An 18092-nucleotide genomic window follows, 5' to 3' on the forward strand; every position below is an offset into this window, starting at 1 on the left:
AGCAAAGAAACTCAAAAATTTGAAGATATGAAGCTCTGAAGAAAGCAAAGAACTATGGAGATTGGAATGAAGAAGATCTGAAAGTAAAAGTTTGAAATAATAAAGAAGGGGGCTATTTATCGTTTTCACAACGATGGTTCAAAACTGATAGTGGCCGACCATCGACTGACGCGCATTAAATACCTGGAAAACTGTACCGACGAGACGTTTCTGTCACTTCTACTGTTTATGCCATGACGATTACGTCATGATCGAAGGCTCAAATCGTTTCTTATCATTACTCTCCAAAAAATAAGGGGACTATCTGTATACGGTCAAAATCATGCTTACCCGATTTTGTATGGTTAATCGAGACCGGGGTGGCAAACCGAGGTTCAATCTCAAGTTATATTGGATCGTTGCATGAATAAATATTGCCTAGCTCGTGATTCAGGGATTGATCGAGATCGAGACTAGCTAAGGTCGAGACCGAGAAGGATATGCATCTAGCGAGATCGAAGGAGGCCTGCTAAGTCGAATAACAGAAAGCCGGGGAATCCGTGACCAGGCGAGGATTGTGGCGGAGATATCGGCATATATCAAGTCAAGACCGGTTCATTAGCCAATCAAAAGATTTCCTTCTGTATTTAGAATTGTACCATATGTAGAACTCTTCTACTATATAAAGGGGGTTCCAATCATTTTGAAAGGGGAGATTCACGTATAACAAAGCAATATATTATATTTTCTCTCTTAAGCTCTCTTATTCAGTTGTTCAGTTCTTGCTTCTTAATAATATACTCAGTTGGTTCGAGGGCGACCTAGCTCGAGGACCAAAGTTGTGCGTTACATTGGTTTGCTTCATTTTACAGTTAATTTCTAACTTCAATTCTTATATTTCCCAGTTTGTGCCAAGTGAAATCACATATCCTTAAAACCATTTACAAATTTAATTGTTATCCGATTTTAAGGGTAAACAAAAGAAAAGACAAACTGTGCACAAAGAAATATTTATGCATTTACACAGGATGGGATTTTGTTAAATAAAAGGCAGAAAATTAAAAGAGATAGTTGCAAGGCTGAACGGTCCTATCCCACCGATGTGAGGTTCATATGTAATACTATATATTTTTAGGACTTAGAACTTGGGAGCTTTTGTAACACTCAGTTTATTTCAGACAAATTGGCCAATTTCACTGGAAATAACATGTCCCTAGCAAGAGTACTCTTGTAAAGAGAGTTTTAATAAATTCCAATAGCTTCTTTTTTCTCTAAAAAGATGGAATTTTAATTTAAATAATGTATTGACAGAACTCATATCCACATAGCCAATCCAAAGATTATCCAAGCTTAAAAATGCAAAGGATCTCTTAAGACCATTTTAGCCTCCGTTCTCATTCTAATATGAGCAAGACTCATGTTATCAAAAAAAAAAAAAAAAAAAAAGAGCAGTCATTTTCTGATATTGGGTAAGCATTTTAGCAGTTAGCTTGAATATTTACATGAAGCTGAATTCAACATTAATATCTACCATTATTTTTATAGAGACTGGATTAATTAATCAGTATTAGCAAAATATCTTCTTTCTTTTTCTAGTAATTATCCAAAAATATATAACATGTAAAGGGAAATCAGGGATGCAATTTCAACTCAATCATCTGAGAAGAATTGGCCACTAAGATTATCCATAACAGCTAACTGCATATTCTCTGACGGTTTCCAATGTCTCTTCCTTTGGTTTATAAACCAATTGTTGATCTGCTTCGGATCTAGTCCCGTTGATTCTGCTAGCGAATTTTTATCTGCTTCCTATATAACATCAGCCACATAATTATATATATATATTGGGAAAAAATGAATTGGTCCCACCCTTCCTCTTGAGGGCTTAATTAGCAAGAATAATATAAGGGTTTTATAAGAAACAACAAAACGAAACTTAAAAAAAGTGAGTGAAATTAGACCAATGATTTTAAAATTTGCCAACGATAGACTAGCCAAACTACTGTCTGTACTCGTTTATTTTCTAAACTCCTTAGATTTATTAGGTTGATATGTTCAAGAAAAAGTGTATGCCATGAAGGAATAGTGAAAATATGCATTAATAACATGATATTAGTTTTTTCAGTTAGAAATATTAGTTTTGCATGCTTATCAAGGGCATGTTATCAATTACCAACAGAACTAGGATTTAAGTTCGACAAATTAAAGAGTTTTTTCATTATCGTTATAGTTTAACCTGAAATAGCCGGATATTTATTATTTTTATCAAGCTATTAATTAATGTTGGCAGAATAGCCTAGTAGGCCTTTGTACTTTTTCCGGTTTGATATCCCGGTCCTCATACTTCACTTGTTTTCATGCAGACACTTTAACTTCATCAAAACTTATATTTTAAACCTCTCTGACCGTTGACCAAGCACATGTGGCAACAAAATGGTTGAGCTGGACAAAATATGTGTAATTCACGCGGACAACGAGCGTGAATATGAACATTTTGAACAAGAAATAATTAAATAAGAAGAAAAATATTATTAAAATAAGAATGAAAAATAAAATAAAAAGATAAAGATAAAATAAGTAAAAAAAAAAAAGCAAAAGAGACATGTCTCTTTCTCTTCTTCCCCGCACCCCATCTTCATTTCTTTTTTTTCCTGTACGATTCTTTTTCTTCTTCCCCGCTGCCGCTGCCCCCTCCAAAAAAGAAAAACAATCTAATCCCTGAAAATCCCTTACTAAAAGTGACCGTTTTTGCTATGAAAAACTTATTTTCTTCTGTTTTCATTTAATTTGATTTTTTCTGGTCGTGAAAATCCCAACCAAACTTCTCCTTTCTCCCCTCCCCTATCTGGTTGTGAACACCCCCCCCCCCCCCCACAATCCAGCTTCGCAAGCAGATAATATCCGAGTCCGTCGATGCCTTGATAGCCGTTACTAAGAACAATGCGGCGCTGATCTGCCTAATTAAAAATACCTAAATGATTATTCATCGACGGAATGGTGAGATGTAGAAGGGAGATGAGAATGCAGAAAGGATATGAGACGGACAAGGGGGAAGAAATATGTGCACCGCTAATCACAAGGCAACACTAATTTGAGAGAAGGGAGATGAGATGGAGGCATTAATTTTCTTTTTCTTTTTCTTTAAGAAAATAGTATATAATAAGCATTTTTAATAGTTAGAATATAAAAAATGGTGTGGAATATGATGTGTTATCCACGTCAAGCAAGTGAAAAACACAAATAGTTAGAGGGATTTAAAATATATGCTTTGATCAAATTAAAGAGACTCGATGATAACAAGTGAAGTAGGAGGCCGGGATGTCAAACCGAAACAAGTATAAGAGTCTACTAGGTTATTCTGCCATAAAGATTTATCGTAAAAACTTACTTGTAATTGATTTAAAAGAAAACTAATTGTGTAATTACTTTTTAAAATAATCAGTGTATAAACGTTAAACTCATAGAACTACGAAAAAAGCAGTTTGATGCTATGTTGCTCGGACTCACTAAAATTATTGGCATACCTATGTCGAATCCTCCAAAAATACACTATATTTAGAGGATACAACACACATCCAGCTACATTTTTATAGATACCGAACAACAAGAACAAAAAGGCATTAATTAGTTCAATGCAAAACGTAAAAGAGGGATAAAATTAGAAGTACAAACCGTAGGGTAAGGCCATCTATAGTGGTCATTCCACCATGCAAGTAACATTTGCCTTGCCTCTTTTGGTAGCTTTCCTTTCTTCTTTTTCTTTGAGAACTCCAATTTTAGAGTACTTAGGTGACTCCCAAACTTACGTAGGAGTCTGTCCTTAAGTTCATTATCCTCACTTCTCTGTGATGCATCTTGTCCTTCTACCTCCCCACAACTCAACTCTTCATCTGATGATACACCACCATCATCTGCAAAAATCAAATGCACAATTAACTCCATTTTAGATCAAGATGGACTTTGTTAGTTGTATACAGGATCAGAATAGAGAATGCGTTCCAAAAAGTTCTCAATTAAACTTGTTTTTGTAACATCTTGCACTCACACACGAGTTAAAAGAAAACTATAGGAAGCAGTACTCTTCTCTTTTATGTCCTATGAGATAATCCAAAAAGAATTGAAATCTTATTTATACAAGGGGAGAGGAAACCTCTTGCTTGTAAGCTGTAACGACTGTTGGAAAAATAAACTAGATTCCTCTACATGGATTTTCTTAGTTCATGTATTTAGGAGAGTACGTAAGGAGCATGTATAGTTAAGAATTAAATTATGATATATCTACTAAACGAGGTGCATGTTAGGATACTACATATTGATAACAGCTATATATACTATAGCTATTTTGTACACGTGAACTTACAACAACAACAACAATAACAAACCCAGTAATTTTTCACAAGTGGGGTCTGGGGAACAACTATATATACTATAGCTATTTTATACAAGTGAACTTTGTTAAGTTTAGAATTTTAATAATGATCAATAATCTCAAACAAGCCTTGACTAATGACATCTCCTTGTGTACAGATTTGGTAAGGAACGATGTTGACAAAAGGAAAGAAGATCCTATGCAACGGCTATGTATTTTGAACTTTGCTTCACATGAAATATGAATCAATCAGTCAAAGAACAAAGAAGGAAAGTCAATCAGTCAGCCTTGTCAAAGATTCTCAAGCGCGCAAGAATGGGAAGAGAGCTAATCACGGCTAGAGATCAAATCCAGAAGAATCTGCAGAAGCTCAAATCAAGGAGAAATGAATGAAGCAATTCGTCAAGATTAAGAATGAATATAGCTACCATTTCAAACTAGATTCATGAGGCTATCCTTGGGTCTTTCTCTTGGATGTATATGCCTCACAAGGAAAGGACTCCTAAAATTGCTGCCATACAATCCCAGAAGACAAGGAAACAGAAGTCTCTTCAAGCTATAAAGGAAGAAGTAGAAGAACATAGAAAGGCACGCAACTTACATCACAAGCCTTTCTAGTTCTTAGTACAAACATTGTATTCCCGAGTCTATAAGTGTCACAAAAGATAGGAAGAGTTAGAACACAAAACGAGAGTTGTGTTAACATTAGAAAGAATCACTGTTGTTGTATATCATTGGCGGTGAACGTACTAAAACCATCATTGCTGTAAACATTCATTAAAGATCTAAGAGAACCTTTGTGATTCAAGGGAACTAGACGTAGGTACCACACCGGTACCGAACTAGTATAAAAATTGTCGTGTCTTCTTTACCTTTCTATTTCCTTAGTTTATCTCCACTGCAATCAATCCTGCGCAAAATCTAGTCGACTAAATTCATACTTAATCAACTAAGATTTTTAAATAGATTACAATTCACCCCTCCTCTTGAGGAGAAGTAAATAAAGAAACTTTCCTCCACTTATCGATCATGAGAATTTGATTGATTAAGAATACTCCTCTTTTCCAAATTATCCAACAAAAAAGACACAAATAAACAGAAAATTTATCTTTGAAGTTTTCTTTATTACTCAAAGTAAGATTGAAGGTTAAAAAAGTCAATCCTTCTAGACGAGCTAAGTGCATTTATTTATTCTCGTTCATTTTCTTAATTGAGAAATAAATGGAAGTGAAAGTGGGAAAAAGGAATGAGGTTCATACTCGTACTTGAGCACATATTCTAGTTCAAGTATGGCTGCTTCACAAAAGAATTCAGATGAAGTAGTTATTTTATTAGAAAATATCGATAAACCAGAACGTTAGAAGTACCAGTAAATATACTTTTAAAAAAGGAACAAATGTAGAATTTTAGTTCAGGTTGTGTAAAAAAAATAAAATTTTATCACCCTGGATACTACATATCAAGAAGCTAGAAAGCTAAGAGCTATGTTGCTTGGAATCTCCAAAATATTACCGCATCTCATGTTGGGATTCTCCAAAATGCACCCATTTTGAAGGATCCGACGAACTCCTCACGATATTTTTGAAGAATCCGATCAACATAACCTAAGAGACCTCAATGATAAAGGATGAAATTGCTAACACTCCTGAAAGCTGCATGTTTGAAGCTAGTGGGGAGTACGGATGAGGAAGAGAAGAGGATGTGTTTGGAGTGTTATAAGAAGGCAAGGAGATAGGCAAAATTAGCGGTCACGGGGACTAAGACTGCATCATTTAAAAGATTGTATGAGGATCTTGGGGATAAATGAGGTGACAGGAAGCTGTACAGATTAGCCAAGATTAGGGAGAGGAAGGCTCGGGACTTGGATCAAGTGAGGTTCATCAATGACGAAGATGGTAAGGTATTAGTGGAAGAGGCATATATCAAGCGTAGATGGCAGGAATACTTCCATAGACTCTTGAACGAGGAAGGGGACAGGAACATCGTGCTGGGTATTTTGCAGAACTCAGAGAGTCGGAGAGATTTTGGGTTTTGTAGACATATTCAGAGTGAGGAGGTTGAGGAGGCAAAGCGAAAGATGAGAAGGAGTAAGGCGACTGGGCCTAATGAGATTCCGGTAGAATTTTAGAAAGAAGCGGGAAGGACAAGTTTGGAGTGGCTTACTAGCTTGTTTAATGTCATTTTCAAGACGAAAAGGATACCCGAAGATTGGAGGAAGAATTTGTTGATTCCGTTGTACAAAAACAAAAGTTGATATCCAGAACTGTAACAAATATAGGGGTATTAAGTTGCTGAGTCATACTATGAAAGTTTGGGAGGTGGTGGTGGAAAGTTTGGTGAGGAGAAGTGTATCTATTTACGAAAACTAGTTCGAGTTTATACCGGGACAGTCAACTACAAAAATCATTCACCTTGTAAGATGATTGGTGGAGCAGCATAGGGAGAGGAAAAAAGACTTGCATATGGTATTCATTGACCTTGACAAAGCCTATAACAAAGTCTCAAGGGAGGTTCTACGGAGATGTTTAGAAGTTAGCGGTGTCCCGATAACGTACATTAGGGTGATTAAATACATGCACGGGGCAGCTAAGACTCGAATGGGGACTGCGGGAGGAGACTCAGAACATTTTTCAGTGGAGATGGGATTGCATCATGGATCAGCTCTAAGCTCATTTTTGTTTGCCCTAGCATTGGATGTGCCGACGCGATACATATAAAGGAAGATGCCATGGTCCATGTTATTTGCTGATGGCATAGTACTAATTGACGAGACATGAGGCAAAGTTAACGCTAGGTTGAAAGTTTGAAAACAGACGCTAGAGTCTAAAGGTTTCAAGTTGAATAGGTCGAAACAGAATACTTGGAGTGCACGTTCAGTGATGCGATGCATGAAGTAGAAGTGAAAGTGAAGACCGATACTCAAGTCATCGCCAAAAGAGATAGTTTTAAGTATCTTGGATCTATAATACAAGGCAACAAGTAGATTGACGAGGATGTTACTCATACTATTGGAGCAGAGTAGATAAAATGGAGGCCCGCTTCGGGGATTTTGTATGATAAGGATACGCCACCTAGACATAAGGGAAAATTTCAAAGAATGGTGATTAGACCGACTATGTTGTATGGAGCTCAGTGTTGGCCTATCAAAAAGCCCCGTGTCTAGAAAATGAAAGTAGTTGAAATGAGGATGTTGAAATGGATGTGTGGACAGACAAGGAAAGACAAGATTGAGAATAAAGTTATTAGGGACAAGGAGGGAGTAGCCTCTGTGGAGGACAAGTTGCGAGAATCGAGACTGAGATGGTTCGGGCATGTAAAGAAGCGACATAGATGCCTCGGTCAGGAGGTATGAGAGGTTGACCATAGTGGGTCTGAGGAAGGGTAGGGGTAGGCCAAAGAGTATTGGGGAGAGGTGATTAGGTAGAACATGTCATTGCTTCAACTTACCAAGGATATTACCCAAGATAAGAAGGTGTGAAGGTCGAGGATTAGGGTTGAAGGTTGACAGGTAGTCGTGAGTTTCTCCTAGACTTACCAGTAGTACTAGTACTATTCTTGTATTCTCTTATTCCTAGTTCTTTATTACATGTTGTGTCATTAGCTTTCATTACCCTATTATATTGTTGTTGCTATTGTTTATTGCTTTATTTTGAATGTTCCTTGAGCCGATGGTCTATCGGAAATAATCTTTCTACCATTATAGGGTAGGGATAAAGACTGCGTACACACTACCTTCCTCATACCTCACTTATGAGATTAAACTGAATTTTTTGTTGTTGTCATTATTGTTGTTAATAATGATAATTTCATTTTGCTGGAAGTACAATATTACTAACATGCAATTTAATTATCATCTTAGTTGGCTTATATTCGAAGATAAAGTACTTGCAAGTAAATCGCGATCGACTCCCATCCTACTACATGTGATTTAAGATTTGTTTTTACCTAGTATAAAAGTACATTCAATCTCAAGTATATATCAGAATTGAAATTTATTTTTTCTATCAGAAAGAGGCAAGGAAAAATCATACCTAACTCTTTATAAGAACTAAAGCTTTTACAAGAAATAGATAGCACTTCAATATTGTATTAGAGTTGCACGAAACCTAAGCTTAACTCTTACCACCACCATCATTTTTAAAAGAAAATCACGTGTTTGGCTTATGAAAATGAATTTAATCCTCATGTGTTACAAAGAATATTTACGTGTTTTGAGTAATGAAATAACACGTGAAAAGCCATGTTAATTAAATTAATAAAAGTGTTCTATCTTTTACAAATGAAGCTTTTACGTCAAGAGGGTACATTTCACTTCGAGAATATTCAAGGGGATAATAGGATCTCTACAAAATATAAGTGTGTAATAGTAAGTTCTAGACATGTTTGGGGGTACTTATATATTTTACTTACTAATTAACAGGCTATCACATGTAAGAAAATACTACACTAATAATGTAAAAGAAATAATTACATATAACTTAACTCCTTCAAATAAATCACCACTTAATTCAGAGTCAAAATGAAACAGATACATTTCGAGGGCTATTTATGTTATTTATCAGCACCCTTTCTTTCTTTCTTTCTTTCTTTCTACTTTATTCTGCTTTCTCTTGTTTAATTTTTTTTGGTTTTTTAATTTGGGAACTAGAGGTGATAAGATGGTTTTGTTTCAAGCTTTGACATGTTGAGTCGTTTCAAAGTCAGTACTGAAAGAAAGGGTACTGCAATAAGTCTAATGGGAGTGACACCAATAGCAACAAATAAATGTACGTAAATCATTTTTATGTGTATATATGGATGGTACCCATGAATTCTTCCACAACCCACCTAGAATTTACTGCTCTAGATTCTGCTTTAAATTGTACAATACCGATTTGTTAATCAAAAAAGCAGTTAATAGGGTGATATTCAGATATTTATTTATTATTTGGAAGCCAAAGTGTGAAAAAGTTCTTTTTTTGTTAAACATTTGTATTTCTTATTTTGGGGTACAAAGAACTAACAAAGAGTAATTACAAATAATGCAATTGATGTTTTAAAGTTAAAATAAAAAGTGCAGACATAAACTTTGGGCAAAGGGTCAACTTGAGATCCTGCTCAGACCATGCATTTATATTACTCCTACTTTTCTATTTTTACGTATATGCTGGGCGGATCTATGATGTGGAAAGAGGGTGGAACGTCACCCAATTGCTCCGGTAAAATTTCATGTACCCATGGGTATTTTACTAGTATTTCACGTGAAAAAGATAGCTAAAAAATAAATGGCACCCCAAATAACAAAATGGTTATAGGTGTCATGGTCAAGGTAACTCTTGGCAGGCCCAATACCCAAGATTGACCCTCATTTTGCTCATATTGTAATTTTACTTTATTGTGTTACCTCTTTCCATATTACTTTTTTTTTTTCTTTTTCTTGAATTCTTTTATCTTTATTTTTGTATTTTCTGTGCCCCACTAGTGAGATTTCACTAGGTCGTTGTTGTTGTGTTTTGTATTTTCTCTCTATGTACAATTCCATTTTTATTAGTTATTTAGATTAAAAAAGTATATTTGCTTATGTTCTTTTGTTCTAGATCTCAATTTCTTTTCTTCTTTTCATATGCTTTCAATCATTTTTTTTAATTTAGTTAGTATTATTTTTTCCTTGAAAGGACCAAATATATTCAGTTTGGTTATCGTGTGTTTATTTATGCACCAAAAGATCTTGTAAAACAAACCAAATTAATTCAAAATAGATCGAATTGAACTAAATTAATTTAAAATAGAGCGAACCGACAAAATGCATGTATACCCAAATTCAACTGCAGTGACTACTGGTTAATATACATTAAATGTTGTGGCACCCGCAACCATCAAATCCTGGATCCGCCTCTGCGTATAAGTTAAATATATACATCATACCAAAAATATTATGAAAACTATTATGATCTTAAACACGTTTTATTCTTAAAAGAGCACATCATTAGAAATTTTAAAAAGAATATTAGAATTAAGTAGATTTTAATATTTAAAAAAATAGCGTTATATAAGTGAAACCGATAAAATAAAAGAAAGAAGCGTTAAGTTGTGTGACCCACAGATGATAGAAAGATATGGGAGCATTGAGGAAAGAGACATTGGGGAGCACAAAGGCCCATGACTCGACACTGACCCACCAAGATTTGACATCCACTATATATGCTGCAAAGCAGTTGCAAATGGCAGAAGGCAGAAGCCAGAAGCAGCTGCAGCCTGCTTCTTTCAGTCTCAGTGGGTTTTTCAATAGTATAAGAAAAGTATATAGTGATTAATGAGATGAATATTCACTAGAGATTATAGTTCAAAACTTCAAATCAAAAATATCATTAATTTTTTAACTGTCAAACTTTAATAACCAAAGTTATTCAATAACTGTTGTAGTAGCACAGGTACATTAGCACAAGTTAAAAGAAAAAGTTAAAGTAGTGACAGAAAATTGTGTCCGTGTGCAAGTAGTACTTACTTGTATAAAGAAAGAACAAAAGAAAAGAGTTAGGATTGGCAGCGGAAAGTACGGGAGTCCATGTGATAAGTATTTAGACCACCCGCTCTACACGGGTTTTCTCTCCATTAATTAAAGTTTTTCTTCATTCTTTTTATATCACTTCCCAACCCCACCTTACTCTTCCATTTCTGCTTTTGGTTAATACTTCAACTTTGCAATTTGGTGACATTAATTTTATTTTTTCCTTACAAGGTAGGCGTCAATGATATGCACTACTACACTTAATACTTTCTTTCATCCACAACACAAATACCAAATACATTTATCAACTAAAATTTAAGCAAATGAAATGAATTTAACAACTCATATATTATGTATGCCTATTTTAAAATTTGAATTAATTGCATAAGTGTGACATTCATCTTACAATCACGATATGATTTTTTCTTTTTTAATGATTGGAAAGGTTTCAGAAACCAATTCCAAAATCATAAGAAAGTTAGAAATATGCTTGGAAAATATATAGACATGTACATAAAGGGAAAAATGTAGTCCATTTATTGTTTTTGAAAAAATAAAAAGTAGACTACTTAAATTAACAAATTTTGTATGTCACAACGGTTGGAATGATGCTATAGTTGAAGATGCAGAATTCATTTCTCATCATGAATATTACTTAGGGTGTCATAAAAAAAATTGAATGGAATGCTTGCTGACTTATAACACGTAGGAAAAGTCTACAAGTTTCCTTAATTTGAAGAACCGAATACACAACAGTCTAAGGGAAGAGATAGTTTAGGGCGAAAACAAAGGGAGAGAAACTTGCTCTAAAACAGAAACTCTGTTAACCTCATTAAGAGTGGCACGAGTAAAATTGCCATCAAACATCAGGACCAAAAAGAAATAGATGGACCTTCTAGTAATATTCCATATAATCCTCTATACATCAATGATACTAGAAATTATACGACCTTTATATATATGTCAAATAAGAGGAGTATATCGTTAATGTAGAAATCACAGGTATTCAGCTTACATCTCAAGCATCAAGACCATAATATAACATTTAATTCTCAAAAATCATACAGTATGCATCAACATAGGCACACGAGGTAAAGCCAGCCACAAAGATAGCAAAACAGACCACAAAGAAAAGCAGCAGCCATATGGAAAACAGCATCCAGCAGTTATCAGTTAAACATGTTTAATGCAATCTAAGCACATGAACCAACATATGCAGTCATACAGCACTTCCACTAAAAGTTATCTTGATTGGAAATTAAACAAATTTCTGAACTGGCAAGTTAAAAATAAAGGCACACGAGGCTAGCTAATTAATAAATTATATGTATACTTGTATTGATAGCCAAGCATCACTGAAAAGTTAAGTTGTACTTTGAAACAAAAAACAATTATAGTTGTCAAACACAAAGAATTTATCTATTTCACACATTGATTGACAACTTCTTTTTTCCACCTTAAGACTGCCATTTTTTGCCATTCTTTAGTGTAAGGCTGCTGCTCTCTACAGATCAAATGCCATTTGCCTCAACTCAAACCTTTGTTGAAGTAGACAATGACAGCTTCTAATGGGTGGCGAAGCATATATTAACACAACTTTATCCTATTTAATTAGTTTAATATATTACTCTAAGCCTTAAGTCCAGAACAAAGCTAAAGACTTTTGTAAAACAACATAAAAAAAAAAGTTCCAATTGTACTTGGCATGTATAGTTAAGGCTGCCAGGCTAGGACAGAAGATCATGAGAGTTAGATCAAAGAGAAAGAATTGAACAAAAGATCAATGCTGTCACGTGACACGTTAGTTAAGATTCTAGATTTAATCTCTTACGATAAGAACAAAGGGTGACAAATCATTAAGCTGAATTCTTAGAAGAGTTTTCTTCCTCAAGAAGATCACTTTCACTGCACATCAATGAGAAATCAAACACTTCCCAATGAGTCTGCCAAATACACATGCTATAATATCGGAACTTGAAACTAAGAAAGAAAAAAAAACCATTTAAGGCTTTGAAGGCCCGAACATCTATTTATTTCAAAAATAATGAGTAGAATTTAAAATCGGATCTTTCATAGAATACTAGGAAAACAAGAGAGGAACTAAATTGGACATCCTTTTGCAAAAGTCCAATTAATTGCAGTTACACATGCAATACACATTCGGAGAATACATGCAACATTGTAGACTGTACTCAACATGGTCTTTGTTCGACATAAGAGAAAGTAAAGGCCAACCAACATTACTGTACTTCAATCCTAGTTAATTAAAAAATATGTTGCTCGAATTATTCAAAAATATTGTTAGGTGCGTTTTAGATCCTCAAAAAATAATGTACTTTTATAGGATGCAACATAGGCGCGGTAACATTTTTTAAAAATTCGAGTAACATAGATTAAAAGTGTAGTCACGAAGATGAAGGTAAATAATGCTACAATAACTACCTTGATCAAGATGAAATATCTTGCAATGAGAATATATCCGAGAGAAAACTGAAAACTGAAAATAGTGTTATTACCAAAGTCTATGCTCTATCATATGCGTGAGCCAGCTCCCGCAACAAAACTAGTAGAACAAGAATTATAAACCCTATTTTCATACTACTTGATAGGAAGTTAGCTGATTATATTTTCTATCTATATTCTAAGATTTTACCCGGTGTCTTCTCGTTAATGTGATACTCTAATTAGTTTGTAGGAACAAAAATTACAGGCATGTTTCATATATATGGTCAAAATAACTCACACTTAGTATTTACATCAAATCAATCAACTTTAGCAACTAAAAATCTGTGTGAGATTACATACCATTGAATCAATGGTTAAGTAATGAATTTCTACATAATAGACACATGATTGTCATGACTTGCATGATTTTTTTCATGGATCAGCACATTGATCAAACAGATGGTAATTGCATTAAGTTCCATAAGTTGCAAAATCTTTCTTGATTTAACAGAAAACTAAATAATTCTAAGATATATTTGCTACAGACAAAAACCCTTAAAACTCCAATCATACTAGTACCATAGTCACATAAATGCCCAAAATATATATAGTTACGGTCAGCTACAAATGTCCTCCCTATAATCAGCAGTGAATCTAGGATAGCAAGGCTAGGGTAGATATAGAGGACATATGTCACTGTTCTTGAAATAATGTTATAGCTACTATAGCATGTCACCTCAGTCTGTGATACGTCAAAATCAGAATCTCTGAGCTAAAGTGGTTTAAATGAAAAAAAAGAAGAAAATTTCTCTGACACCAAACAAAAGGCAAGAGAGACAAGTGAAGCACCACAAAACACTATGAGTAAAACTAGGATGAAAGGTCCCAGTTGCACTAAAACAGATCTAACCCTGAGGAAAAATATGGCTAGCCCTTTACTAAGTTTGCTATAGTATTTTGTATTCAGTGAATTACATGCAACAAAATAAGCAAAGTTTCCAAAATCATATACTCAGCCAGGGCCTGAACCATAAGGCAAGAAGCTCTCACTCCAACATATCAATTTTTATTTCTGACACCTTTTTAGTCATTTTTTGGAGCTCTATGCTATATTATTATCGCGTCCACCCAAGTGCTATTTAATTGTTCTTTTCCTTAATTTGCAGTAACACAAGAAATAAGTACGACAACTATAACTCAAGGAAAATATGTGATTTTGAGGTTTATAGTCCAGTGGTCTGGTAGATTAGTTTGCAACATCACAATATATATGTGTTCACAATTCTCATTGTCTTTAATTTCTTCATCATTCATGTAAAAGAATTTCATTTAGAAGGGAAAAAAACAAGGAAAAGAAAAGAGACGGAAAGAAATAGTTGCGGGCAAATTAATTGGTACGGCCACCATCATCATCAACGAAATAAATAAATAAAACTTGCAAGAGAAAGAAAGCACGTAGTATTGGACTAACCTTTGCAAAGATTACTGAGTTGCAGTTCAATCTTGCTGAGGAACGTAGTTGCTTCATCGAAAGGCCTAGACAGATCCGACTTATACTTCACCAATATATCACAGTACGTTTCCTATTTCACATATAATAAGCATATATGATCAAAATTTCAAACAAACTGTCCCCAGCAAGAACTTAACAAGTCGTAGCAAGAAAAGTCAATAACAGCTAACAATTATAAACTCTACAAACAGAAAGAATTAAGAACTAACCATAAACTCGTCGAGTTCAGGATCAGCTCCTATGCATATGGAAGTAGCGTTTGGTTTACGAAAGTCGTTTTGTTGCCTTATCTCTTCTAGTACAGTTGCTATCTCTGGTGGTGCTCCTACCTGAAAAATAAACGAACCATTGAAACCTAATCAGAACCTAAAGCCTAAATACAAGCCAAAAGAATTATCACAAGTACTGGAAAAAAAAAGGAAAATTAAAAGAAGAAGATAAGATCGATATCCAAATTTGCAGAAGCTAATTAAAGATTTCGAAAGCCATATATAACCCTCTTCGTAAAGAAAGCAAATCATAAATTTTCGGAAACTTTTGAAAAAACATATCTCTAAGAAGTGATGATGAAAAGATATTTAGGTTAAACAGTCAGTGGCGGATGTGCAGTTTAAAGAAAATTCACAGTCTTCTAATTTAGATCATAGAAGTACATGTGAGAAAACACTGAAAATTACTATATTTTCCGAAAACACTCAGAATTTTAATCCATACAGATTAAAAGCTTGTATATATGAGTTGTATTTTAACCTTTTGGCAATCAATATAAGCGCGGAGCAATTTTGGATAAAAAGGATGGGAGACGACTTTAGCCTTGATAATATTTGAAGCATCTTCAGTATCATCGCGTCTGCTACAGCTGCCTCTAATTTGATGATGAATATTATTATTTTCAGAATTAGCAGCTTCAGATGATAATTGAACATCATCGGATCCAAACATCATAGGAGGAGTACTCAAAGTGTTGTAGTTGTGGTAAGTCATGTTGTACTCAGTTTGCATCATTAAATTCTCCGGTGACATCAACGCCTTGTCCGCGTATTCACTTGTTGAATGGAAACCATATATTTCATCATCCATATCACTCTTGAAAACCAAAGTTATGTGAATTAGTAAAGAAATAATCAAAATACTAATTTACTATTTTTATAAAAGATGTTATTGGCTTGGAATTGGAGTGAGAAGAAGAGAGCTGGTGGTTTTGTTTGCTATTTTGAAGTGGGGTATTCTTTCTTTCTTTTTTTTTAACTTATATTTTAAGGGAGAAAATAAAATAAAGGAGAAGAGGAAAAGTAGGGAAGGCCGAAGAAGAGGTTCCAAGACCAAGATAGGTCCCATACTTGTTAGAGATAGCGAATCTAACATTTGGGGTAGTCCGATCTTACGCCTGTAAAAGTTGAAAAGAAAATAAATAAAAAGAATATAACGTAGAACATCTAAAGGAGTAAAATTTATGGCCAAATTCACAATGAAAATTAGATATCTTTATCTACCTACGTCAAATCTTTTCACATAAATTAAGACATAAGGAGTATTCCAAATATGTAAGTGCGGGCATCCATGGGGTTTAACAAAGCCAAATAATTGTAAATAACTTCTCGCAACTACTTTCTTCTAAAAAAAATCTACTTATTGCTTTTCAATGTTGAAATCAATATCTAACATATTGATAAATATTGAAATATTGGTTTGACTAGTATTTTAAGTGAAATATTAGTTTTCACACACAAATATTCTGGTAATTTCAGAAATCTTTTTTAAAATTTAAGCTCGTAAGTTCACGTTCAAACACAATTACTTCTATTTCTACCAATTACTCATTAAGTTGTTTGTTCTGATGTTCGCTTCTTAACACGTTGAGCGTATTCAGTGTGCTCCAAGCTTCTTCTTCCACTTATTAAATTAGCTAGTATTTGGACATAGATTTGGTTGAAACTTGAAGAAAGAGTTTTGAAGTTGTGTTAGAAAAATAATTTTTGGAAGCTGAAAAGTTGTATTTGGACATGCATTTTATTTGGAAAAAAAAGTTGAATTTTTGTGAGTGGAAGAAAAATTTTCACCAAAAAACTAGCCTAAATCAGTTTTGAGAACTTGAATATTTTTTCAAAAACTGATCATATTCCATGAGCAAATAATTTTTTAAAAGAAATTAAAAAAAAGGTTGCCAAAATTTATGACCAAACAAGAGCTAAGTTTATTTTCTCTAGTTCGTGCGCTTTAACCTGATAAATTACACTAAGTATTAGATATACCCTTAAACCTATGACGGTTGTTAAAAAATTAAAGTTAGTCAAGAAACCAAAGAGAAATCATTTGTCCAAATAAATTCTAGCACAAAATCATATTTTACATAAATATGTCAGGGATATATAATGTGACCTCCGTATCGGATGGCAGACCGACGGGGACGGGTCAAGCAGGGTTGACAAATTTTTAGGTTGTGACGCTTTTTAAGAATATCTTAGGCAACTCTCACATTAAAACGAAAAATGAATAGTTTTATAAAATATTATAGAAGTTCACATAATACGCATGTATTTGGGCTCGATAATAGCCCAAGGAACTCATTTAGATTTTTCATGACGTTGGATGAATTAGTCGTCCAATTACCTTAAATATTGGACGAGGAGATGCATACTATTTGAATCTTATCATCTCAGAGACAGAGAAAGGTTCTAATTTCTTGTCTAGTACAACATAACAAAAATATTATTATAATCTGACCAAGAAAAAAAAATCAAGCGCACATATGAAGAGGCATGTGGTAGAGTTAAATAAAATTAGTAAAACAATCCTCTCACTATTGTTAGGAGTCATAGAGAAAAGAGATCTTATATATATATATATATATATATAAAGGCGCATTCTTAAAGCATTATAGCCAATAGGTGCTATATATATACAATTATCACAAGATAATATGGCCATTCTTAGTGCTTTTTCCATGTGTATTATCCAAATTCTAGATATTTTATTCTTTATTACCTTCTGTTTCGTTTTCACAAGCAACCAAACGGCCATGATCAAGTAGTCCTCGCAGAGTCAAAGCCATCGTCTTTTAATGCCAAAAATGCCCTCAAGAACGTGTCTCTTGCAGTCTCGCTCCATACTCAAATCCACATGGTCCTGTTGACTAAAAATTGATCAAATTTGACCCAGAAACAAGTTCATAATGTATTTTTCCTTGCTTGATAGCCTAGATTTACATATTTAAACGAAGCTTATATACTCTTAGGTGCAAGTTGGTTAAAATAAAAAGTTGAGCTAATTGTTTAAAACAGAGAACCTCGTATTAGAAG

General features: G+C 34.0%; 1 protein-coding gene across 1 annotated transcript; it reads right to left on the bottom strand.

Annotated features, from left to right (window-relative positions):
- Window positions 1–1434: 1434 nt before the first annotated feature.
- On the bottom strand, window positions 1435–15955 carry LOC107781949 (homeobox protein knotted-1-like 6). The gene is given in 5 exon segments (NM_001325327.1): window positions 1435–1788; window positions 3652–3890; window positions 14752–14863; window positions 15003–15122; window positions 15544–15955. Coding segments are annotated over 5 exon segments (960 nt in total). The 5' UTR covers window positions 15874–15955; the 3' UTR covers window positions 1435–1629.
- Window positions 15956–18092: the final 2137 nt, after the last annotated feature.

The sequence above is a fragment of the Nicotiana tabacum genome, chromosome 24 (genome assembly GCF_000715075.1).
Source record: "Nicotiana tabacum cultivar K326 chromosome 24, ASM71507v2, whole genome shotgun sequence".
Taxonomy (NCBI): Eukaryota; Viridiplantae; Streptophyta; class Magnoliopsida; order Solanales; family Solanaceae; genus Nicotiana; species Nicotiana tabacum.